At 42.0% G+C, this 25,145-nt stretch overlaps 1 protein-coding gene and 1 long non-coding RNA gene across 16 annotated transcripts; one reads left to right on the plus strand and one right to left on the minus strand.

The window, feature by feature from the left end:
• Positions 1–2,771: 2,771 nt before the first annotated feature.
• Positions 2,772–17,847, minus strand: SLC25A51 (solute carrier family 25 member 51). 14 transcript variants are annotated; one of them, XR_012495857.1, is made up of 6 exons: positions 17,565–17,847; positions 16,982–17,010; positions 16,224–16,413; positions 13,696–13,820; positions 8,002–8,072; positions 2,772–6,956 (listed from the first exon to the last, which is right to left on the minus strand). XR_012495857.1 is itself a non-coding variant. In XM_019729162.2 (5 exons), the coding sequence occupies exon 5, from the start codon at positions 6,911–6,913 to the stop codon at positions 6,020–6,022; it is 894 nt and encodes a 297-aa protein (XP_019584721.1). In that variant the 5' UTR covers positions 6,914–6,956; positions 8,002–8,072; positions 12,077–12,210; positions 13,696–13,820; positions 17,565–17,779; the 3' UTR covers positions 2,772–6,019. The 14 variants fall into 14 exon arrangements, 12 of the variants coding, with proteins under 12 accessions (XP_019584721.1, XP_074186840.1, XP_074186838.1 ...); XR_012495856.1 differs by lacking the exon at positions 17,565–17,847 and having other exon boundaries at positions 16,982–17,558; XM_019729162.2 differs by lacking the exons at positions 16,224–16,413; positions 16,982–17,010 and adding an exon at positions 12,077–12,210 and having other exon boundaries at positions 17,565–17,779.
• Positions 17,848–17,852: 5 nt separating this feature from the next.
• On the plus strand, positions 17,853–24,272 carry LOC141571156 (uncharacterized). Of its 2 annotated transcripts, none has more exons than XR_012495858.1 (3): positions 17,853–17,988; positions 18,684–23,277; positions 24,134–24,272. It is a non-coding gene; the product is annotated as an uncharacterized LOC141571156 (long non-coding RNA). The 2 variants fall into 2 exon arrangements; XR_012495859.1 differs by having other exon boundaries at positions 18,684–18,777; positions 24,134–24,270.
• The last annotated feature ends 873 nt before the right edge of the window (positions 24,273–25,145 follow it).

A 25,145-nucleotide genomic window follows, 5' to 3' on the forward strand; every position in this document is an offset into this window, starting at 1 on the left:
TCTTATTTTACTGTAAGACCCGGCCTTTATAATATAATAATGTAATTAATAGAATACCCAGTCTTAATAATTTTTGCTCCAAAAAACGCATTAGAGCTGATTGTCCGGCTAGGTCTTATTTTCGGGGGAAACACGATATTACGTCTCCAAACTCCATGGCTGTTTTTTCAGTGGGGACTGAAGAGTGGCGAGCTCAAGAAAACCTGCACATTTTTTAAAAAAATTCTTTTCCTAGCAAAGTATGAAAGGAGTTAAGGAAAGTTCTGAAGCTTCTTTTTGCCTGAGGGAAAGGAGGAAGTTATATAACAGGAGCCGCCTATTACTACAGATAGAACCCCTGAAAGATAAATTAGCTCCTTTTTTCTAGTACCATCTGAAGCAAAAAGGTAGCATCTCAATGTACCTAAATGCATTCCCCTTTTTTGGGGTACCCCCTATCAGGAGCAAGTAACTGCTGACTTATCATAACCCCGACTGGTTCCCAGAGAACCCGAGCTGAATGTTTTATTTTTGTTGATGATGAAAAGGAGAGCAACTAGGGAGGTGCTTGCTCTGAACGATTAAATCACGGCACTGCCTTCATTCATGGCACTTCCACAGTAACAAAGCAGCAGTCAATGCCACAACAGTTATTTTAAGGAATACTTCCTTCTTGCCCTTGTCCGTCAACTTCAGCTGAGTTCCACAATTCAAACAGTGCAAGGAGCGGTAAGAAAAACAGTGCCTGTACATACATACAATCCTGACACAATTTTTTTCCTCAAATTAGCTAGACATTTTTCAGACTAAAAAATAGCTAGAGGATAATCAAGAACAGTCATCCGCTATTTAGCTCATGTTACGGACTTCACGTGTCCCCCAAAAAACTTGTATGTTGAAGCCCGTATGCCACCCCCACCCCGCAATGTGGTGGCATTCAGAGGTGCGCCCTTTGTGAGGTACTTAGGTTTAGATGAGGTCATGAGGTTCTCTCTCTGCCGTGTGAGGACACAGTGAGGAGTCTGCACACACCAAGAAAAGGCCTCTGACCAGAAACCAAATCTGGTTTGGAACTTCATCTTGGACTTTCCAGCTTCTGGAACTATGACAAACGTCTGTTGTTGAATCATCATCTATGGTATTTAGTTACGGCAGCCCCGAGCAGTGTAAAAATATTTTCCTTAACCTCCACGACCCATCAAGGGATAAAGGTTAGACAGGATATTCCAGAGCGCTGGAATCCTGAATATCCACGTCCTTCATTCCCTTGATTCTTAAATACCTGAGACACGGACCAGGTGTCAGGCGCTGTACCAGGCACTTGGAACCATGGCAACTAGAGCAGTCCCTGCCTTGTGGGGCTGGCCTGGCGCTCGGAAGGGGCAGGTGGCGTCAAGTAGTCACAGTAAAACGGATGTGTAGCCTAAGAACGTGTGAGGAGGGGAACGTGAGTTAATCCTGCGAGTGTGAGCCAGCTTCCCTGGGGAAGTGCCATTTGACCTCCATCTGGAGGCCTCCGTAGGAGTGACTGAGTGAACGGAAGGGTAGTGTCAGGGTAACGGCTGGAGGCAGTGACGGGGCAGCACAGTCTCAGCTGCAGAGGAGAGTGAGGCAGGGCTTGCATCATTTCATCTAAAAAAATCACTCAGCAATAAAGAATGGATTGCGGGGAGATGAGAATTTGGGAAAATCCTGTTTTATTCTCCATTTCTGCTTCAAAATCAGATATGCTTATGTTGGCGGGGGAGGGAACATGTTCCTATTAGAAACTTCAGTTGCTAAACGGATTCGGTTGGGAACCAGCCTGGGGAGACGGAGTGCTCTGCGGCCGTGCAGAGCTGCCCTCGGCCCCTTCCAGGGCCACCCTGAGAAATACTCTCGACATACTCCCCTCACCCTGTGGGTTAGCACGGCTGCTGGAGGCGGGTTAAAATGACATTTCATCAGATGACATATAAAACACCTCTTTTATTAATTCAGAAGTTCAGAAGTATTCACTTTTATAAAGAATTTTTACCCTAAGCTGGAGTTTTAGAAGCATTATAGGGCAACTGCTCCCTTACCTACCGTGTTTCCCGGAAAATAAGACCTCGCCGGACAATCAGTTCTAATGCGTCCTTTGGAGCAAAAATTAATATAAGACCCGGTCTTATTTTACTATAAGACCCGGTCTAATATAAGACCAGATCTTATATTAATTTTTGCTCCAAAAGACACATTAGAGCTGACTGTCCGGCGAGGTCTTATTTTCGGGGACACACGGTAGTGGTCCTCATCAAGCAAACTGAACTATCTTCAGACGCAGGGAGCACCTTACAACTTAATATGGAAACCAACAGTGTAGCTAACGTAACTTCATACTCTCTTCCCATAACGGAGCAGCTCTGGAAAGCAAATACGAAAATCAAAAATCGCGAAAAGCACGAACATCCAGACCATTTAGCTTGGGGTTAAGCATAACCTCAGGGTATACAACTACAACAGAAATTATTGGGTGAGTTGAATTTACCAAGACAGTTTTATACTCAATAGGAAGTTTCTCTCACTTGAGAAAAAGCTTTAAAAACAAAATGCTTTGCAGTTCAGCTATCTGGAAAATTAACTTCTTTGTAACTCTTGATCAAACAAGATGGATAAATGAAGGACTGTTCTACCTACAAAGTTACCAGGGTGAAGTCCCTAAGAGTCAAAGTTGTGCGCTAAACGTATTACCAACAAAAACACTAACAGATACACCTACCACAAAAAAGGAAAAGTGCTCTTAACCCTAACCCAACCACAAGAAGACCAAATGGACTTAAAAAAAACTTTATTCCAAAGAGAATTACCAAAAGAAGCATGTTAACTCGGAAACACTTAACATTTTTTCATTTAAACTCATATAGTCACAAAACTCAAAAGTATCAAAAACAGCTTAGTGTGCTTAACCACTTTTAATAATGAAACTTTAAAAAAGGAAACGTGGACTGACCCCCACGCAATGTAGGGGCCATTTAGGCAAGCAATATTTAATGTTAAGCAGAAAGACAGCATTAAAAACTAAAATCCTCAAATTTAAGGAGAATGCCTGTTCAAGTCTTTGATATGCATTTATGTGCACAAGAAAACATTATTTTAAAAGAAACCAAGTCTTTCTTCCAATGTGAGCGGTCTCGCCTTCATTCTGACTTGCTCACCCCTCCCACTAAAGTACTTCATCTACACTGAACCGTGTTGGGCAACGTGATTCTTACCGTGAAGCTCTCTACGCCCCATTTCCACATCTTGTCCACCACCCACCGTTCCCTTCCATGTTTGCACAGCCTTCTATCGAGTAGGGAAGCTCAGGTCTCCAAAAATGATTATATATACACAATTGTTTCACTGCACAGTTCACAATATACAGCAGATGATTGCATATAACCAACTATAAAGGAAGATAAATATTGACTATGGAGACAAAAACACCAACTTGTCTCCAACACAAAGGAAACAGACACACAAATGTGCCACCATATTGTTTACGCTGTGGCCCCGTCCTGGGGGCTCGTGCCACTCTAAGGATGTTAAATACAGAATCCATAACATCAGCCGTGACGTACAGGAGGCAGGAGTGCCCCGAGCCCATGAGGAGTCTGTGTCACATGTGTAACAGGAAGGGCCACTTTTAAAGCTTTTCAAAGTTATTCGATGTTTGCCCTTTCAAAATCACCGTTATTAGTTCACACTAAAGGTAAAAACAAGTTAGAATCTCTTACTTACTGATAATACATTTTGACTTAAAAGTTCAGACAAAGCTGTTGGCTACAAGTTCTGTTGCATTTTTGTCAAGTTTAAGAAGTCTATAGGACAACACAAAACCATCCCTGGTATTTGCAGTTTGGTCTTCAAAAGCTGTAAAAAGTGACAAAGAAATCCAAAAATGTTATGGGTTAAAACCATTAAAAATATTTATTGTTTTTAAATGCCATGTATTCGAGACAGCAGAAACCCAAGCGGCCTCCTTTGAATTCTCACTTCATTTGTATTTCACCAAAGTGCTTTAGAACTTAGATTTCTACCACCTACATGGAGTGTACAGACGAAAGGAAGCCCTGTGAACTGCAGGCGCATGGCGTCCTCCCAAGGCCAGGGCGTGAGCCCGGGCAGCTCGCCTCCATGCTGAGCACCACGCCCAGGGGTGCTCCGGGACACACACAGGAACGAGGGGTGCAGGCAGCAGTCCCTGCCATTCATTTCTCAGAGTCACTTCAAATCCTGACTATTCGACAGGCCCAAGGATGCTACTCACATTTATTTGGTGACAAACTGTTTTCTAAAATCCTTACATCTGCACCTTGGTTTCTGATGTAAACGGCCATTCGTAGCACAACATTGTCAAACAGAGCTATTTATTGTAAAGCTCCTGAGCCTGATGACTGCCTGACAAATGCTTGATGGCGACCGAACCCTTTCCAGTCAGAGGATGTTCATCTTATTTGACCAGCCATACTGCGTGTAGAAGTAAACATCTTTTTTGGATTATCTGCCCAGAAACTGAGTAAACTACCAATTGAGTCCCTGATTTTATTTTGGTGTGTGCACATATTCATATGCAGTTACCCAGTGTAATGAAAAACATAGTAAGAAACCTAACTACTCTGCCATGTTAGGTGCTGGAAAGCAATCTTAACTACATAATATTTACAAATGTAGGTTTTTAAAAGATAAATCACTTTTCTAGGATGTTTCATTATTCAATTGATGTATGAGCCACTTGCCTTATTTCGGAAAAAAAAATTTTAAAATCTGATTCCTTTGACAAGTTTTTGTGTTGGGTAAGGAATGAGTAAGTTATCCAATCATTACCAGCTTCTAGAATTTAAAATTAACCCTTCAAATATCTTTAGATCTTCTTAAGCTAATTGCTTAAATGATCAAGTGGTAAAACTGGGTTCCCAAAATGTAAAATTCCTAATACAATTCTTTATTTCCAAGTGTAAAATGAAAAAATGACAGCTAATACTGTGGGGTGAAAGCTATCCTGGGTTTTCCCTCCCTCCCCCAAAACATTTAGAAACCACGGGAAAAAAATCTGGAATCTTATTAGACCTCCAAAATAAAATTGTGTGGAAGTGTTTTTGTTTCTTTTCAAGGAGTTTCAAGAGAATAGGATACCTGAATAAGACAAACTACTACTCAAAGGAAAAAACCCAAAGCTGTTTGCTAAGTTGGCAATATTAATTCAAAGAAATTGAGCTACAGAGTTGATCTGTATGCAATTAATAAGACTCAACAGGATGAAATGCTTGTAACAAAATTTAAGTTTCTCCATCTTTTGGCAATGAAATAAGTTGAGATAAACATAAAAATACTTTGGATGGGTTTAAGGTCACATTCAGAACTAAACAGAAAAGTTTCAAACCTAGAAAGCAAAATGGGAGCTTTCATTAGCTTCTTGAGTCTACCATGTCTAAACAGAAATGGTTCAGATAATGACTATCCCCAACAGGTGCTTTGTTTTAAAACAAATGCAATTTATTATCATGAAAAGCCTACACCTATTAAGCTCTGTTCTTGTTCTGCTCCTTTGCCCTACCACATAGACGCTTCAGTTTAGCAAAGACTACCCTTTGCAACGCCTCCTAAGAGCAGAGAAGCAAGAAATGAAGGAATAAAAGTAAGCCTGAGAATTCAAGGGGCCCTAAGAACCTTTTCTCTGGTCATGGCCACTTATGTTTCAATCAGAAGGTTTAAAGACTTTGGGGAAAAAGACTGTGTTGGGTATTAGTTTCCTCATCAAAAGCCATCATTCAGATAGACAGCTATTAACTAGGCAATTAGCCTAAGTTCTCTGGAAATGACAACGCCCCCTCCAAAAAAAAAAAAAAAAAACTTAAATTTTCCTATTGGAACCTTTTGCTATGAATTCGTTGGTGCTTAAGAAAAACAGCTTTGCTCATAATTCATTGTGCCCTGGACATATGACATCAACTTGTATTTGGCCAATTAGGAATGAAGCCAAACTGCATTCTCCTTAGGTCTAGTCAGTTGATAAATGGCACTTAACTGATGATTTCTTTCATGTAATCTTTAACAAGAACTCATAAGTCGCATTGATTATGCCCCAAGAGATGAGGGAGCGATGGTAATTCAGATGGGCGCCTCTGAAAAGATTTGTTAGTTTCCTGTCCCGTTCTAACCAGATTTTTTGGAAAACCTTGGGGAAAGACTGAAATTCCCCACCAATCTGAGACTGCATGCGCGTTTTTACAACATTGACTGGAAAAAACAAGATTCCCAACATGGCCCCCAACAGGCCTCCGCAGATAAAATCATTGACCAGGTGAGCACTGTGAGTCGTAGCGGTCGGCAGATGCTCCTTAATGGGACCCCGGAAGCCAAAAAAAAGGACATTGCTGAATCCATTTCGGAAAAGAACGGGTATCAAGCCTCGGTAATACTCCCCAATTCCATGGCATCGCAGCGCCTTGAAAGCCTGGAAAGTGTTTGTAAATTTGTCATGATGCTTGTGGTCTTGTAGCAATGTTTGAACTCTTTCCAAAGGAGTGAAAACTGCTTCTGTTGTCCCTGCAAGTAATGCTGCCATGCTGCGGGTGGCAAACTCTGGGGTACTGATGTGCTTGCGGAGAAAGCAAGACAAGTCCTCATACAGACCGAACATAAGTGCCAGGGTAGTTGTCTTCTGCATCAAGGGGGGCAGGATTCCACGATACAAGTTTCGCAATCCATCCCTTCTCAACTGAAGCACCGCGTCCCTGGTTTTGATTCCGTACAGCTGCTGCCGGAAGAGGACCTTCTGAATAGGAAACGTGATGGCCACGTTGTTGAAGGCTGCACAGCAGCCACACCAGTAATGCTTCATTTCCCCAACATTGGCGAGATGAGGCGACAGGTCTTGTTTTGAAGATGTTATGATTGGCGACCTCTTTTCATGAGCTTCTGAATCCATCATGTGGCTTAAGATCTTTCTTCTTCATAAAGGATTTTTTTTAAGCCTACAAGTAATAAAATGACAATAGGTAAACCTTTAAATACAGTGTTTAACATAGGATTTTTTTCCCCCTAATCCTTCCTCCAATTTCTCGATCCTATTACATTTTCCCTTTTAGACTACATCGGTAGTTCGCTAAGTATTTTCAGAGGACCCTTGGAGATCCCTGAGACCTTTTCCATGGTCCAAAAGGTCCTCTTTTCCAACTACATACTATGTGAGGCTGGATTTTCTGCATATACTTCAATCAAAACCACTTATCACAATAGACTGAATGCAGAAGCAGATATGAGACCCTACCTATCTTTTAAGCTAGACTTTTAAAGAGACTTGCAAAACCGTAAAACACTCTCAATAATTTTTTTTAAAAATATTCATTTTTCATGAAAATGTGTTTATGTTAACGTGTAATGGGTTTATCATTATTTTAAAGTGAATATTTTTAAATTTTCTTTTAGTTTCTAAGACCACAAATATTAATCCACACACATAAAGGCTCTTTGGCATCTGTAATAATTTTTAAGTGTAAAGGAATCTTGAGACCAAAAAAACAGAACCACAGTTCATGCACATTGCCTCCACTACATAATGGCATATACACCATTATCCTTCTGAAACAGATTCAAAGTCTTCGCATGAGAAATAAAACAGCAAGACATACATTCAAGCATTCTGTTCACCAACAGCTACTTAGTATTGACCCTGAACTACGAGGACCTCTGCTAAGTGCTAGAGATTCAAAGACAAGCAATTCCCAATCTAGGAGGTTCTGCCAAGGCAAGCAACTGCACTCCAGTGTGATACCTTCTATGATAAGTATTTAGCTGTGGGAACACAGGTAAGAGACCCCACGCATGCACTGTGAGAGGTAAGGCTGGAAGAACAGGATCAAGGAAGTCCTGCCAGGATGTACTACATGTATACTGTACTGTCACAGATTTAATTCTCAACGCAACTCCATAAAGTAAATATTTTTCCCAGTTTCACAAATGAAACAACCAATATGCTCATTTGTCCAAGATATAGTTAGTAACTGGTAGAGCTGGTACCTTGTAATGAAGTCTTCTTCCAGGGTTCACGTTCCCGCTATCACACCACAGATGGCTATGGCTTTGGGAGGCTGCTGGGACACAAACACTGGCTGTAACACAACGTGCTGAAAAAGATTTGAAGCCTAAATATAAAGACTTAGCCCACTAAGCGGAACCAAGGCAAAATCCTACCCCTAGAATACATGTTTCCTTAAAATGGCAAGATCATTATTTGCCAGTTATTTAAATCTGATTTTCCCTAGAAGGACCCAAATAGTTGGATCATCCAGAACATTTCCCATAGCCCAGAAATAGTCCCAGTAATTACCTTTATTTGGGGACTACATGGTAATTTTGTATTTTAGATCTATCAGGCTAAATATTTCAAATTTGATTTTTTATTCTTCAACAATAAGACTCCACACATAACTACAACTCAACAACAAAATTAAATAACCCAATTAAAAATGAACAAAGAATATGAATAGACGTTCCTCCAAAGAAGATATACAAATGGTCAAAAAGCATATGAAAAGATGCTCAATATCACACATCATCAGAGAAAATGCAAATCAAAACCACAATGAGATAAGACGGCTACTATTAAAAAAAAAAAGTTGGTGGGGATATAGAGAAGCTGGAACCCTTTGCACTGTTGGGAATGTAAAAATGGTGCAAACGCTATGGTAAACAGCACGGCAGTTCTTCAAAAAATTAAAAATAGAATTACCACATGATCCATCAATCCCACCTTTGAGTATGTAACTCCAAAGAAAAACTGCAAGCAGGGTCTCCCAGAGATAGCTGCACACCCACAATCGCAGCAGCATTACTCACAATAGCCAACAGATGGGAGCAACCCAAACGCCCACTGATGGATGAACGGATAAACAAACATGGTGCAAACATACAACGGAGTACTATGTGACCTTAAAAAGGAAGGAAATCCTGTCACGTGTTACAACATGGGTGAACCGAGGACATTATGCTAAGTGAATAAGCCAGTCATCAAAGGACAAATACTGTATGATTCCATTTATATGAGATACCTAAAGTACTCAAATTCAGAGACAGGAAGTAGAAGAGCGGAACAGGGAGCTCTTGTTTGTTTAATGGGTACGGTGCAGTTATGCAAGGTGAAAAAGTTCTGGAGATCTGTTTTATAACAATGTATTTATAGTTAACATTATTGAATTGTACAATTTAACATTGATCAAGCTATTATGTTGTTGTTTTTTTACTACAAACACACGCAGAAAAGGACTACATGTAAGGGTTTCAATGGTAAATAAAAAAACAAAATAGGTCAGGTAATGCACCTATGTCTTTGACCTATGACAAAACAAACCAAGTTCCTTATGTTTTTTCTTCCCTATACCACCCACACGCCACTGTAAACTGCTAAGTACTCAGGATAAAAGACATTAAAGAGAAATGTAATTGTTGTGAAGGTAAAGTCAAGTGCAGACCTGAGGCACAGAATCAGAAAGTATCGGTTCTTGAGGAGCTTGTATCTGCAGGAGCCACAGATACATAACATAAATAACGGAACACATACATACACAACTATACTTTTCCTTGTAGGGATACAGCCTAGGGAAATAATTATAAACACAAGATGTGCACAAAGATTCAACTACAGGGGGGTGGCCAGTTGGCTCAGCTCGTTCCAGTGTGGAGCTCTTTAACAACAAGGTTGCCGGTTTGATCCCCACGTGGGCCACTGTGAGCTGTGCCTTCCACAACTTGATTGAAACAACTACTTAATTTGGAGCTGATGGGTCCTGGAAAAACACACTTAAAAAAAAAAAAGATTCAACTACCGTCACAACAATGCTCTGAACAGAAATACCTAATAAAACATAAAAGCTCAACAGTAAGGGACACACCACATAAATAAAGATGTATCCTCTTGATGGGATGTCACATAGACATTAAAAATATTTTTAGGGGCCGGCCCCGCGGCTCAGGCAGTTGGAGCTCCATGCTCCTAACGCAGAAGGCTGCCATTCAATTCCCACATGGGCCAGTGGGCTCTCAACCACAAGGTTGCCAGTTCGACTCCTTGAGTTCTGCAAGTGATGGTGGGCCCCGCCCCCTGCAACTAATATTGAACACGGCACCTTGAGCTGAGCTGCAGCTGAGCTCCCGGATGGCTCAGTTGGTTGGAGCACATCCTCTCAACCCCAAGGCTGCTGGTGCGACTCCCACAAGGGATGGTGGGCTGCGCCCCCTGCAACTAGCAATGGCAACTGGACCTGGAGTTGAGCTGCGCCCTCCATAACTAAAATTGAAAGGGCAACAATTTGACTTGGAAAAAATCCTGGAAGTACACACTGCTCCCCAATAAAGTCCTGTTTCCCTTCCCCAATAAAATCTTTTTAAAAAAATGTTTGTTACATTTTTTTAAAAAATTGACACATTAAATTGACACACTAAATATACACATTTTAAAAAGATCTGTATTTCTTTTTAGAGAAAAAATACTATTGTAAATCAATCAAATATACGGACATTCTCTCCTCCAGGTTCACTGCCGACTCTCCATCTCTTGCTTGACTAATTCGAAAGCCTCTTTACTAGTCGGCTCTCTTTACTAGTCATACTCACTTCCACCACTCCCCACCCCCACCAACCTAGCCATCATTTAAAAAATACACCAAAAGAACACACTATTAAGTGAAAAAAGTGCAGGGTACAACAACACATTTTGGGATCTTATAAAAACCAGTAGAGATATCCCAGTGTTTTGAATGGTGGCATAGTATTCTACCAAATGAATCTATTATATATAATTTATTCTATCTCCTATTTATATTTATGGTCAGTTTTTTTTTGTTTTGGATTGGTTTTATTCCTTTTCTTATTTTAAAAAACACTGCAGTGGGCAGACTTTTATCTATACCTTGCTTGGGTGAATTCTCACAAGTTGATCTGTTGGGTAAATCGTTACAACAGGATTGCTGGCTCGAGTAACATGATTTGATAGCTACTCCAAACTGCCCGCAGAAAACTTGATGATTTACATTTCTATTAAGTGTATGCAAGCACCAGTTTCCCTACCATTTCCAGCATCAGATATTAAACTGCAACTTCTGCCAATCTGATGGGTGAAAACGCTTGTCATTTAAAATTTTTGAATAAAATTCAGCATTTTTCATTTCCGTTGACCATTTGAATTTCTTTTACTGTAAATTTTCATGTTACCCATTTTTCTGTAGACACTTCATCTTTTCTCATTGATCTGTAAAATTTCTTTGCGTATGAAGAAAATCAATCCTATAGTAATCAAATTGTGGCAATTACTTTCCCCACTTTGTATCACTTTTGTGATACTGAAGTTCTTCATTTGGATATTAAATCTATTGATCTTGGCTTCCAGGTTTTGTGTCCTCCTTAGAAGGCATTCATTATTCTAAAATTATAAACAAGTAATCCATACTTCCTTCCACAACATCAGTGTTTTCATTTATTATCCATCTTGTTATCTCTCTGGAATTTCAGTATAAGTAGTGAGGCAAAGATAAGAGACTGCCTGCGAAACTGATGAACTTTCATCACTGGTTAGCATAACCTAAATACGCATCGGCAACCTGCATTTATGTCTTACACTCCATCCTCCTCCACCAATAGCCTAGTATTTCTTCCCTAGTACCAACCTGTTTTAACCTGTAACAGAATAATTTTCATTAACTAGTAGGCTCCCCCCTCTACTCGTTATCAGAATTACCAAGTTTTCTAGGCTCTCATACTTTTCCAGGTAAAATTCAGTGATTTGTGTCATATTCCTTCCAAAAACAGTGTTGGTATTTTATAGAACTTGATAAATTTAAAGAACTGTCACTTTTTCAAAATTGAACCTTACTTTACATGATATCTTCCTATTTACTTGTATCTTTTTACAAACCTCAGCAGCATTTAAAAATTTTTTTCATATAGATTTCAAATGTATCTTATAGGTATCTAGGTATTTTACCTTACGGTCACTATTATGAATGGGCTGCTTCCTTCCAATTAGTTTTCTAACTGCTTTTTATCTGCATATGAAACAGCAACCAATTCTTATGTATTAAGGTTAGACCAGCCAACTTACCGAATCCTTTATTTCTCAGGTTTTTGGTGGACTTGCTTCAGTTTCCACGATACATAATATCAATTATAGTTTTGCCTTCTCCTTTATAATATGTATCTTTCTTTCTTCTACCTTATTGGGTTGGCAAATACTTCCTGAATAAAATTCAATCATGGTAATAGTGAACATGCTGATACTTTTCCTGACTGTGGGAACTTTGCTAGGGATTACTGTTAAGCATGAAGCTGGCTCTGGTTTGAGAAACAGGGAGTTCTTGTCATCTGAGTGTTCAAAACCCAAATCTTAGCAGTTTCAAGTTTACACAGGGAAATAAGTTATGACACAAAAATGTTCACTGATCAATTGGCCCATATAAAGTTTGTTCTCACTCAAGTAACTTCCCTTTTTACTGCCTATCCCAGCCCATTTTTAGGATTGTGTTGGAAAACATGAAGTAGAGCACGTCTTCCCGGTGATACCATCTGACAAATTACACTAAAAACCGCAAAACTTCATTCTGCATTCATTCTAAGAATTAGTATATCTGCAATTATACTTTAAGACCATGCCCACCACTACATATTACTAGGAAATTACGTTTCCTATTAAAAAGGGATTCCACTTTCCTAATACTAATGATCAACTAATAAGAGCCTTCGAGTTTTCAAACATTTCTGTTTTTTTGGTGGACTTGCTTCAGTTTCCACTGTATCATGAATAATTTTGCCTTCTTCTTTATAATATGTATCTTATTATATACATATTATAGGGAATATACATTATAATACATATTATAATCTATGTAGTACAGAATACGTGTTATAAAATGTATAATATACATTATCATACATATTATAGGGAATATATGCTGGTCTTGTTTTACTTAAGTTCAACTACTTCCACCCCTTCCCAGGAACAGTAAATCAGGGACAGACCTTGAACTTTGGTCAAATGCTTTTAGGAAGCAACTAACAAGATCACGTGGCTGCTGGAGGCAGAGCCAGTGTAACAGTTAAGAGTTACAGCTAACTGCCTGGGTTTAAATCCTGGCTCTACCACGTATCTACTGTGTGACCTTCAGCAAGTTACTCAATGTCTCTATGGCTTAGTTTCCTTGTTTATAAAATCAGGATGTTACCTACCTCATAGGCTAGTTCAATTAATTGAGTTAATACATGTAAAGCGAACAGGAGAGTCGTCTAGGACACAACAGGTGCTCAACAATGACAAACTATTACTATTGTTCTTTTCTGATGTACTTATTTGGTGCATACATTAGCATGTTTTTGGGAATTACTCTTGTTATATGGGTATGAATCCTACTTGGCCATTGTGAAATATTCTTTTAATGAATTGCTAAATAACACTAATGTTTTAAAATTTCACATCATCATTCATAACATGTAAAGTTTTCAATTTAGTACTATCATGTCAAGTTCAGGTATCAATGTTCCATTGACTTTGTAAAAACAATCTGTCATTTTTCCTTAATATTGTGATAAAGCTGCATGGTAACAGGTGATTACTAGATTTAGTGTGGTGGTCACATTGTAAGGTATATAAATGTTGAATACTGTACACCTGAAACTAATAGAATGCTGTATACCAACTATACTTAAATAAAAACAAAACAAATTCACCTGCAACACCATCTGGGTCTGGTGTTTTGAGGGATGGTAGCTTTTTGACAACTTTTTCAATTTCTTCCATTGTTAATGGTCTGTTAGGTTCTCTCTTCTGGAGTCAATTTTGATAACCGGATTTCCTTTAAAAAAAATTCTGGTTTATTTACATAGTCTTATAAAGCACTTGCTGTTTAAAAAAATATTTCTAATCTTGTGCACTTATATTCCCTTTTCTCTTGAGCAGGGTGGCCAGTTTATCTCATTTATATCTTCCCATCCTGGCAAAGAACCAGCTCTTAAATTTACCAATTTTAATATTTTTCAGTTTTTTAATTTGTTTTCCTCTTTATTATCACTTTTCTCTTGCTTTGCCTAGATTTATTTTATTCTAATTTCTTGAGTTAGATGTTTTATTGTTTCATAATTCGAGTGTTTAAGGCTATGCATTTTCCTTTCAGCAGAACTTTTATTACTACTTTTTAAGATATTCTGTGGAAATTTTTGGTCTAAGTAACGGTTGCCTCACCATCTGCACCCTCTCCTGATTCTCTGCCATAGTGGCTTGGATTTGGGATTACTGTATATGCACCCTTGCCCCGAGTCCAAGTCTGTCTGTTTTGGCTTTGTGCGTCATATCATATCCTTTATGCTCAGAAAAGCATCTTTCTCGTGCCCCACAGGAAAAGACCCTACAGGGATGAAACCTGGTATTTGGCAACTGTCCTGTAGTCTCATGTGGTTCCGCTTGAGACAAGAGAACAAATACCTTCTTCCTTAAGCTGACTTTTATCAATTGGAGAACAAAGCAGCACCAGGAAGCCAACTTCAGCAAATCCATTGCTACATTTTTTGCAAACAGTGGTTCACTGGTCATGGATGCATATAAGCAACAAGTACCCAGGCTCCATTACATTCTCACCACAGAAAGAAAACTAAAACAGCCAATTCTAAAAGCAGTTGTCTTTCTGCTGGATCATGCTGAATTACAGAGTGAGGGGAAAGAAACAGAGAACATAAAATGGATCAAGTAAGAAATGTTAAAGTTGTCCCGGATTTGTCCTGAAATTTCAGTCCACTGTGGATAAGTAGGACTTTCTAGCACAGATATGAGAAGTCGCAATTCTGAATCCTAGCTGTAGCGTCCTTGGTCTGCTGATTGCTCTGTTTTGATTTTGTAAAAAAGCCTTTTTGCTAAAAGCTGTCAATTTCCTCCTTCATATCTAGCAGTACTTAAGTACTTGACACAGCATAACATTATGCCATGCAGCATTTGAAAACTCAGTTTTTAAAAGTGTTACCCTTTTGCTGACTTTATTGTGTTAATTTCTGTTTCAACAGCTGTTTTCCTTAATTCAGATACCTCTTGTGTATGACAGCTTCCCTTCATACATCATTTTTGTGGGGGTGTATATATCTGACTTGGGAGAATTGAGGAAAAAAAGCAAAAAAACCAACAGCTTTTTGTTTAAAACAGACCTGCCTGTTATATTTTGTGCTCTTATGCAATTAAAGTAGCAGCAGCATTTTTAGTTTAAAAAAAAAAAAAAAGTTCTATAGATGCCTGAGTTTGTCAGAGTGTCGTTTGATAATCAGTTAGTCTTCTACATCCTTATTTCTTACTCTTTCAGCTGACAGACACTGAGTTTAAAAATTCGTATTTTTTTATACATCTATGGAATGCTATATCTACGTAATGGTTTTTCTTCAGTTTCAGACCTAAACAATGTTATCATCAACAAAAATATTCAAATTAAAGTACATATGATTACACAATAACACACTGTGACAATTTATGAATATAAAACAATTTCATTTGTACATAGTGAACACATTTTAAATTCTAAAGTTGCTACCTACAAGCCATTTAACAATGTATGTTCCTTGATAACTCAGACCAAGTTATTTGTGCACTTTAACAATATGTTGTGCATGTTCATTTTTTTAATTCTTACTGGAATAGTACTAGTGTTATTTTCCAAAATTTTCCAAATTAGTTACTTCATCCAGTTTGTAAAGACTCTTAGTAAAAATGGGGACTGTTATTAAACAGAAAACAGTGGCTAACAGAAGTTAGCCAGCCATTTACTAACCACTGCACTACTAAAGAAATTTTAATAACATTACTGTATCTTTAGGGTCTCAGAATTTAAAAAATAGGCGTGGACACAGGAGAAAAGAATGTAATGAAACCTCCCAGACTTCACAGATTTAAAGCTTTCCCTCTAGTTTCATCCTACACACCAGGATGGTGTGAATAGGTTCTTAATTTAGGAAGAATAGTGTGTACAGTATTCTGGGGAAATCGAGTTTAGAATTTTGCATGTTTACCTATACTGTGAACATGGGTAAATTTCTTTGCGAAGTTTATCTCTATTTGAATTCTTTAACATGGATAACTGTTTTTTTGCAATTTATTGCAAAATTTATTTACCATAATTTTACACATTTTACACTACCTATCTCAATATTAGATAACAAAGTTAATGAAGAGTTTCAACTGCTAGTTGTGGCATAACAAAACAGTGTAAAGTCTAAATACTCACTTTAATTTACCGTCCACATGGATAAAGCAGAACTCAGAGGTGATCCAGGCACAAAGGTCTTTGTGCAAAACTGGGGAGAAGGCGACTGCAATTCTCAAAGGATGTGAACTCCCACAAGTCAGCAGGTCTGACTCAGCATTCAGAACAAATTGGCCTGGGTTCTAGGGGTAGTTACAACTCTATCTTGCTACTATAAACAATGCAATATCCATAATTTAAAAATCCAGTTCTCTACACTTACTTTAATCTACCAAAGGAGAGACCAGATAAGTCCACTCCCCTTAGAGGTAACATAAGGATGCCTCCAAAGCAATAACCTGTGCTCTGGAACCACTAAGGGACCTGACTAGTCCTATCACCCTTTAATTTTACAGAATCCTTTCAAAGCAAGGGCAGAGGATGCTAAAAACTGGAAAGGTCTACACATTTACTTTAAGGGCCTCACAGCTTACAGGTAGAGAAACAGAAGGTGGTAATTAAGATCAGCTGTGTACAACTGCAAAGGACAAAATAAAAACTATGCCCACGGGCAACTACAGCTGAGTCATCGACATGCTCTCTCTAGCTCAGCTTAATACCAAATAATCGGTACAGAAATTTACAATTAACACTGCCTGCTCCAATCTCGCAAAAAAAAAAAAAAAAAAAAAAAAAAAACCCACGAAAAAACCAAAAGCCTTGTACAACAGAGTTTAGCATAACGCGAAGGAACATGGTGTCGCACAATAAGCATTGCCTGGCTGTGTGACTGAACTTACCGCTCTCCAGGCGTCCATTTCTCCAACCCCTGACAAAGGGAAAGGCAGGGGTGGCTGGGGGGGTGGAAAGGATCGCCCCTTCCGTCGCCAACGTTCCACAGTCCAGGGGTCCCGGAATCCCAGACCCGGAGCGGGCAGAGGGCCTTCCGCCGTCACCGCGCCGCTCTCCCCGGGCGCAGGCAAAGCCTGGCCCCTCCCGTGCGGTTCGAGAGCCCTCGGAGACACCTCCCCGCCCAGGGCGCGCCCGAAAAGAACGCACAGCCTCTTTCGCGGGGAAAAACTCGCTCCGGCAGCCAGACGCCGGCCCCGACCCAGCGAAGCCCCGCAGCCGGCGGGGCAACCGCAAGCCTCGGCTGCGGAGAACCGCCCTCGCGCGCGCGCCACCTGCTCCGGCCCCCGCGGCTGCGGGCCCCACCAGGACAGCGTGCGCTCGAGCGGCGGGGCGCGCCCGGGGTCGCAGGGCGAGCGAGCGGAGAGAGCCCGGTAGGGCGGCCTCCTCAGCCCTCCGTTCGTGCTTCCACGCCCTCCACACAAAGGCCCAGGGAAACCGTGTGGTTTCCTCTCGCCCGACTCCCGCACTCACCCATCGCCGCGGGCGCCCGGCTCCGCGCCCGGCTCCACGCCCGGTAGCCGCTGGCCGGTCGATCCGCAGCAAGCGAGCCCGCGCAGGCGCAGACCTACACCGACCCCAGTGCGCGGGGCGTAGTATGACGTGCTCTACGCCGTGCGAGTCCGATCACGTGAGAGAGGCGCCGCCGCAACGCCTCTCCCTTAAAACCGCGGCGAGTCAGGTGACGCCGACCAACTCTTGGTGTCCGTTCGCTGTCGCAGGGCCAGTATAGGCTCACCCAATACACCTGTCGTAAGGCATTGGTGCTCCACTAGCCACAGCACCAGATCTTTGGCACCGTACGGTGGCCTTACTGTGCCAGAAACAGCCAACGCTTTCTCTAGCGCGAAGCCTGCAGGAGGACCAGTGGGAATTGATAGTTGTGAATGGCAAGCAGGTGAGCTGAAGATTTGCAAGTGCCCCACCTAGCCCCGCTTTCTAGACTTGATTAGTTTCATCAAACCCTCAAAGAGGCCTTTTGTCAGCTGCCAATACCACAGTTTACAGAACACCTGTGTGTGCTTTAGGATGTATGAATCACTTTTAAACCTGTTTCCTTTCAACCTCAGGCAATTGGCAGGTCTTGGACTCCACTGCACTGGCATTTAGGAGGCCTAGATCAGGTCATAGTCCTGACACTGGCTGGACAAGTCAGTGGTCACTGAGCCCCAAATCCCTGTCTGGAAAATAACACCTGCCTTGCATGCATCCCTTGGCCCGTGTAAGAAGAATGAATGGGAATATTGGTCTGATCTAACTTGCAAACTGGAAGACACGCAGCAGATGTGAGGGTTGAAGGAAACGGAAAAGGTCAGCCTGGAGAAGAGAGGCTCTTCAGGAGGCTCATCAAACATGTGAAACGTATGCATTTAACTTGGAGTTAGGCCAATAGGCAACTCCATTGGAGTGAAACATTAGTCAGGGAATCTCTCTAGGTGGGTGGCACTCCCTGAGCACTGTGTACTTCAAAATGTTGTCTGGTCTGCTTGAGCTGGCCTGTTGAACTGCTTCTTGGGATGTGGGAGACCATGTTGCCTCATTTCAGCAAACACTTGACTAAGGCACCTACTGTGTACCATTGTCCATGCCTAGGTCGAAGGAAGGATATAAAAACAAAAGACTGGAAATTCGGAAGCATGAGGTGCCTTTCCCCTTGAGAGAGGAGAACCAGGACCGGCTCCATAGGGTAAGAGGTGTTTGAACTGGGCCTTGGAGGATGAACGAGTGGAATCTGGACTTGTGGAAAAAGTCATAGTGCAGGCGATAAGACTGTAAAGGTAGGTAGTGGGGTCTGATAGTGCAAATCTTGACTGTCCGACGCAGGCACCTAACATGTAATTAGTTCACAGACATAGATTTTGGACTCAAAAGGATGATGACAAGGCCACGCAGGGGTTCGGGATGATGAATTGGGCATTTCTCTTCGAAATTATGTTTGCCCTGTCTTGTGTGAATTCCTATTCAGATGTATGATTTATAAAATAAATACATCAGGCAGGCATCCATTGCGTTCATAAGCATAAATAATTCACTTCAAATAGAACGGAGAGGTTATTCTTCTGTGGTAAAACCTGAAAAGGAGGGAAAGATTGAAATTAAATACACAACTGGGGCACAACAGACTCAGAAGAGTGAGGAAATCATGCTGCAGGCCACGTGCAGGCCTCTGCCCCTCAGGGCAGCGTTAGCTTCTTGTCAGAAACCCTAAAGCCCTGAATTGGCTCTTCTTGGGCCTATGAATGTTGGAAATCAAAACCCTCTATTTTCTGATTCAGGTTTCATCCTAAAGTTAACCTTTCATTTCTCTGTCCTCATTCTTGCCTTCATTCTTTGGTCTCTTCAACTGTTCTCCATTCCTCCAGTCTCCATAGCAGCTGTCAGATTAGATCCTCTCACTCAGATTTGATCATCTCACTTCTCAGCCTAAAAACCTCCGATGGTTCCCTCTTCCTTCTCCAATAAATTCAAATTCCTTAACTTGACACAAGGGCTGTCTGTGTCCTGGCACCTCTGCCTATCAGTCCACCTCATCCCTAAACACTCGTACATTCTGTGCTTCGGCCATGTGCACTTCCTCAAAGTTTTGCAAATCTTGTGTTCTTTAAGCCCCACCACCACCACCACTGCCCCCTTTCGAAAGCCTTCTCTTACCAACCCAGGCAAAATGGGTTGCTCTTGCCGTTGCCTTACCGTAGCACAAAGTTTGGGGCAGTTCTAACATTTTGCCTTATGTTACAGTCATGCATGCAGGAGTCTTCCTTTCCCGCTGCCAACCCGCTAGAGCAGAGCCGTCTGACTTGTTTCTGGCCTCCAACTCAGTGCTTGGCAAAAAGGGTAAGCGCTTGCCCAAGTAAAATACTGTTGGAGAGGGTCTAGGTTCTTTAGAAAAGGGCTGTGGCAGTGTTGCTGGTAGTTCTTTGCTTAAGCATCCACACTCCCCTCCTCCCTCAAATGCTTTCTAGAAAGTTGTCTAGTGTCCTCAGACTCCATGGACACTTATGTCCACAAAAACAGCCTTATGCAACTTGCAGTGTAATCTCGCTACTGTAAGTGGCTCTGCCCAGATAAGGTCACCGGCAGTCATTCCCTAGCAAGGGTTCAGTGACCTTCCTTTCTCCTTGGCTCACATTTCCCAGGCCTCTGCAATCCTCTGAGCCTATCTTACGTCGCCAGGCTCCAGCCATGAGGCCAGCACTGCTGGTTCCCTTCCCTGAATGTGCTGTATTCTTTAACACGCCCACAAACTGCGTACATTGTGTCCTCTTTGCCTGGAAGGCCCTGCCTGCTTCTCTACAAAGTGCTGTTCACCCTTCATTGCTCAGCACACACACAGGCTTCTTGCTGCTTTCCCTGACCCGACCTCACTACCTGACTCTGCAGAGCTGCCCCACTGTGCCGGCAGCCCTGCCCCCGCACCAAGGTGTCCTTGAATTCCTTGTGTCCCTGTAGCTGGTCTCTGAACTCCAGGACGTGCTCCCTTTCTCCTTCGCTCATTTTCAAACCCACATTGATCTAGCAACTCACATGATCTGCATATATATAACACATATAACCAAACCACACGTTTTAGCCTACAAGCCTGTGAGATGGTCTATTCTATTCCATTTAGTCATTAATTTATTTTCATGCTGGAGGGGACCCACTAAATCAGTGAGTCTCAACCCTGTTTTGCATCAGAATTATCTGGGAACTTTTAAAAAACAAACCAAAATAAAATAAAATAAAAACCAACCTGAGAGATTCTGATTCAATTAGTCTGCAGGGGGACCTGGACCTTAGTATGTTTCAAAAGCTCCCCAGGTGTGCCGAAGTTGCGAACAGCCCTAAATTCTTGCTTCCCCAGTGTGTCTAAAGAATAACCTGAGCTTGTCTAAGCAATCTCTCATCCTGGACCTACCTGCAGCACCAATATCACCTGGGAGCTTGTTGGAAATGATTCTTGCTGGCCTGTGACCTAAGATTCCAGACCTAGTGGACTAGGATCTGTATTTATTTAACAAGATCGCCTGGTGATTTGTATGCACTTTACACTTTGAAAAGCTACAGCCTAGGTCCTGGAAGGTTGGTTAAAATAGTAGATCTCCAGTCTCAAATCAGACCTACTATGAAATCAGAATTTCCAGGGGGAGAGGCCAGTTGACCTGTCTATATTTAACACAAGCCCCAGGCAATTTTGGGGAACAACAGCTCTAAATTGATATCCTGACCCATAATAGTAACCTGAAGTTTGAAGCACAAGGGTCTGCAGTGTGAGCCAGTAAGCCTGCAGCCCCGAGGGGAAACGGGTCCAGTTCTAAGGAGAAACCATCAGCGCTTGAGACAGGCACATACCAAGTGCTGTGAGTGTCCATAGGAGAGCAAAAATGCACTAGCTGCAACCAAAGAAGGCGTCCTGGAAGAAGTGACCCACAGAGCATGACTAGGATTTAAACAAGGTGGGCGCCCGTAAAAGCCTGGGACGGTAAGGAGTCTGTGTGGAAGGAGACACCAGGCATCTCATTCTTCCTGACCTCCTTCCCGTCCCCCAACTTTGCCTTTGTCCCAGGCACACCTACAGACAGAACCTATGCCTCTGGTAGCATTCAGGATTCAGAACAGTTGCTGACCCCAGCTGGGATCATGGGACACCTTACTTGGTATCTAAGTGACACATACTTGTGAAATGCAAACATTTTTATCTAGCAGGGGCTGAATCAATAAAACAACATCAAACATTTGCACAATACTCTGGGTTTTCCAAGCAGTTACATGATAATTCCCTCTGATTGTCACATAATTTGTGTACTCAGAGAAGTCCCATGACCCGCTTGAGTTTAGTACGTAGTGAGAGGTGAGACTGGGACCCCACCACCTCCACTGGCTTTGAGAACAGGAGCACAGTTGAGTAGTTGGTGCCTTGAACTTGGGAAAAGGGTCCGGTGGCTGGTGAGCTGCAGGGCAGCAGGCACGCAGCCCTTTACCCAGGTCTCTTTGATCATAAGACGCCCCTTAGGAGCTTGTTACAAATACAGGTTCCTGGCGCCCACCCAAGACCTACTGAACCAAATCTCAAAGAGGAAAAAGCGTAGGCATTCCTAATTCACAAAAGGCACACATGAGCGTTATGATGAGGCAAGGTGGGAAACACTAAACTAGACACAGCCGGTTGTAAGGTCAGCGTACTTGGGTTTGTACCTGGGGCAAAACCCTCCCCCTCTTTGAGCCTCAACATCTCCATCTTCGGAATAAGGGTCCTTCCTGGTGCCACCAGGAGGCTCTCTAGGTTGGCAGATCCCGCATGACTGGAGGCTGTTTCTCCCCGTTGGTGTGGAGGGGACCACGGACCGCTAAATGTCACCCCTCTCTCTTGCTCCTGGGGAAGAAGGGACCATGTGGTTCTCTCTAGATCCTGCTCACTGTGGGCTCTGACCCTCCTCTGGGGTGTGAGGTAGAGACTATGAGTTCTGGGCCCTCACCGCTAACTCTAACGTCTGCTTTTCCTAGCAGTCACTTCCCTTTCTGAGCCTTGGTTTCTCATCTGCACAACTGGGCTCTCGTCAGGGGAGACCAATGCATTCACAAGGTGAAGTTCACACAGGCCCGCCATACATGGAGACTTTTATCGTTCTTACATCACTTAACAATAAGTCCTTACTGAGCACTTACTATGTCCCAGAAGCTCAATGAGGTCTCTGTTAGTGTGGAATCTACACTCTAGTGACATCCTAGTGGGTAGAGATAGGCAATAAATAATTAACACAATACATGTTCAATATTTAAACAAAGACACTGCATAGATGTTTAAACAATAAGTAGAATAAATAGGTTTAATATTGAAATAAATATAATTAAGTAATAAGCACAACAGATGCTTATTATTTAAATAACCATAGTATGTCAGCATTAATTTAAATAACATAGATGGGATGTTATCAGATGCAGAGTAGGGGAATGGAGGAATGGCTCTGGACTGTGATCCAGAGAGGAAAAGGATCTTAAGCTCTGATCCTTACTTTGTAGATGTTCAGAAGGGCTAGGGCATTTTTTATTTATAAAGTAGTCTCCACTTTCACCTCCTACAGGAAGACTTCCTGGAACCCCGGGCCCTCTTTCCTTTGAAATTCTGTGGCTGTAATGGCCCCTGTCTTTCTTATGAAAACCCGCTTTGTTCTCATCCTAGCTGACATTATCTGAAGGTTGACCGAAGGTAAGGATGCTAAGGGCATTCATCCCACACTGCTTGTAATCTTTGCAATAAACCCCTGAGGTCACATCTCTTGCCATTTTATAGTGGAGGGAACAGAAGCATTTTGCACCTTGCCCAGGTCACACAGCTCTAGAAAGGATGGGATTAGGTTGTGAGCCTGGTCTCCAGTGCTCCCCCAGGGGTGACAGCTGTTCCTCTTCTCACGTGCCTCCTGCACTCCAAGAGAGCAGGGTTCCTTCTGCCCCAAGCTGGGTCCCCCCTCCCCAACCCCCAGCCCAGGATCTCCCCCTCACAGGGGCAGAAGGGAAGGGGCTTGCTCAGGAGTAGAGGGACTAAAAAAAAATGAATAGTTTTCCTCCTACTGTCCAAATTCTTTTAGCTGGGCTAATCAAATTAACAAAGACAGATTAATAGGAGAAAATCAAGCTTTTAATACATGTGCATGGGGGATTCACATAGGCGTGAAAATTCCAAAGACAATCTTGGCTATAGACATTTTGGACAAAGGAAAAAAGAGGGGCATAGGATATTAGATTTCAGAAGTGAGAATGGGCGATTTACAGTATTTGATGAAGAGTGGCACTTACGAGGCAAGCAAATCCTTGCTGGGCAACTCAGAAACCATGGGACACAGAGGGTCTGCCTGAGGCCCTCTTATTCACCAGACTTAATTCAAATTAGGCTAATGCAGCATTCTAAGATTTCCATTCAGAAGCAGGTTTCTCTGAATCTCTTGGGCAGGAAAGGGAGGGAGGGGATGCGGGCAGGAGTTTCCGAGGCTTTTTTCCTTAATAAACAGCTTCAAGTCAACATCCCATAAAGCAGGTTCAAGGTGGCAACATTTTGTTCCCTTCAGGGTCATGCCAGGAGCTGGTAGCTAGGGTGACTAGCTGTTGCGGTTTGCCTGGAGCCATCCCAGTTTTAGCACCGAGAGTCCTGCACCCTGGAAAGTCCCTCCGTCCTAGAAGAACTCGGACATTTGGTTACCCCACAAGCAGAGCCCCACAGCTTCTTGTCCTGCGCTCACAGCCCCCATGTCTGAAGTCAGGCTGTCTTTGGTGAAAGGAAACTGCTTAGCTCATGCCTCACGTTTTAGGCAGTCAAAGTTGCTGAAGGTCCTGAAATGTAACCAAACGGCTTGTCTCTGGGGGCACTCCCAGATATGGCAGTGGAAGATCAACTGGCCTCTCGGGAAGCCTAGAGCCGCAAAGATGGGCCAGTAATGCCACTTCTGTGAACTCCTCCTTCAGAAAAAACCAGAAACGGATGATTTCTGAACAAAGATATTCCCTGAAGAGCCGGTTATACAAAAATTTACGTAAGTTAACTGAATTAGAGTATCATGCTGCTAAGAAAAAAGGTAATATAATAGGATATTTAATAACAAAGGAAAAGCAGATGGCACTATGTTAAGTGGAAAATGGAGAGTATAAAACTGTAGAAACACAGAATGAGCCCAATTTTGTTTAAAATAATGTATACAAACTAAGTGTCCTTCCACAGAAGAATGGATAAAATACACACACACACACACACACAGTGGAATATTATTCAGCCATAAAAGGGAAATTGTGCCATTTGTGACAACAGGGATGGACCTTGAGGGCATTATGCTAAGTAAAATGTCAGGCAGACAAAGACAAATGCTGCCTGAAAGACAGAAAAAAAAAAAAAAGATGTCACTTATACCGTTTCCCAGAAAATAAGACCTAGGTGGACAATCAGCTTTAATGCATCTTTTGGAGCAAAAATTAATATAAGACCCGGTCTTATTTTAGTATAATATAAGACCGGGTCTTATCTAACATAAGACCCGGTCTTATATTAATTTTTGCTGCAAAAGACGCATTAGAGCTGATTGTCCGGCT

This window comes from Rhinolophus sinicus, linkage group LG04 (assembly GCF_036562045.2).
Source record: "Rhinolophus sinicus isolate RSC01 linkage group LG04, ASM3656204v1, whole genome shotgun sequence".
NCBI lineage: Eukaryota > Metazoa > Chordata > Mammalia > Chiroptera > Rhinolophidae > Rhinolophus > Rhinolophus sinicus.

Coding starts and splice junctions, on each gene's coding strand:
- SLC25A51 (XM_019729163.2), bottom strand. CDS start 6,913: ATGATGGATTCAGAAGCTCATGAAAAGAGGTCGCCAATCATAACATCT.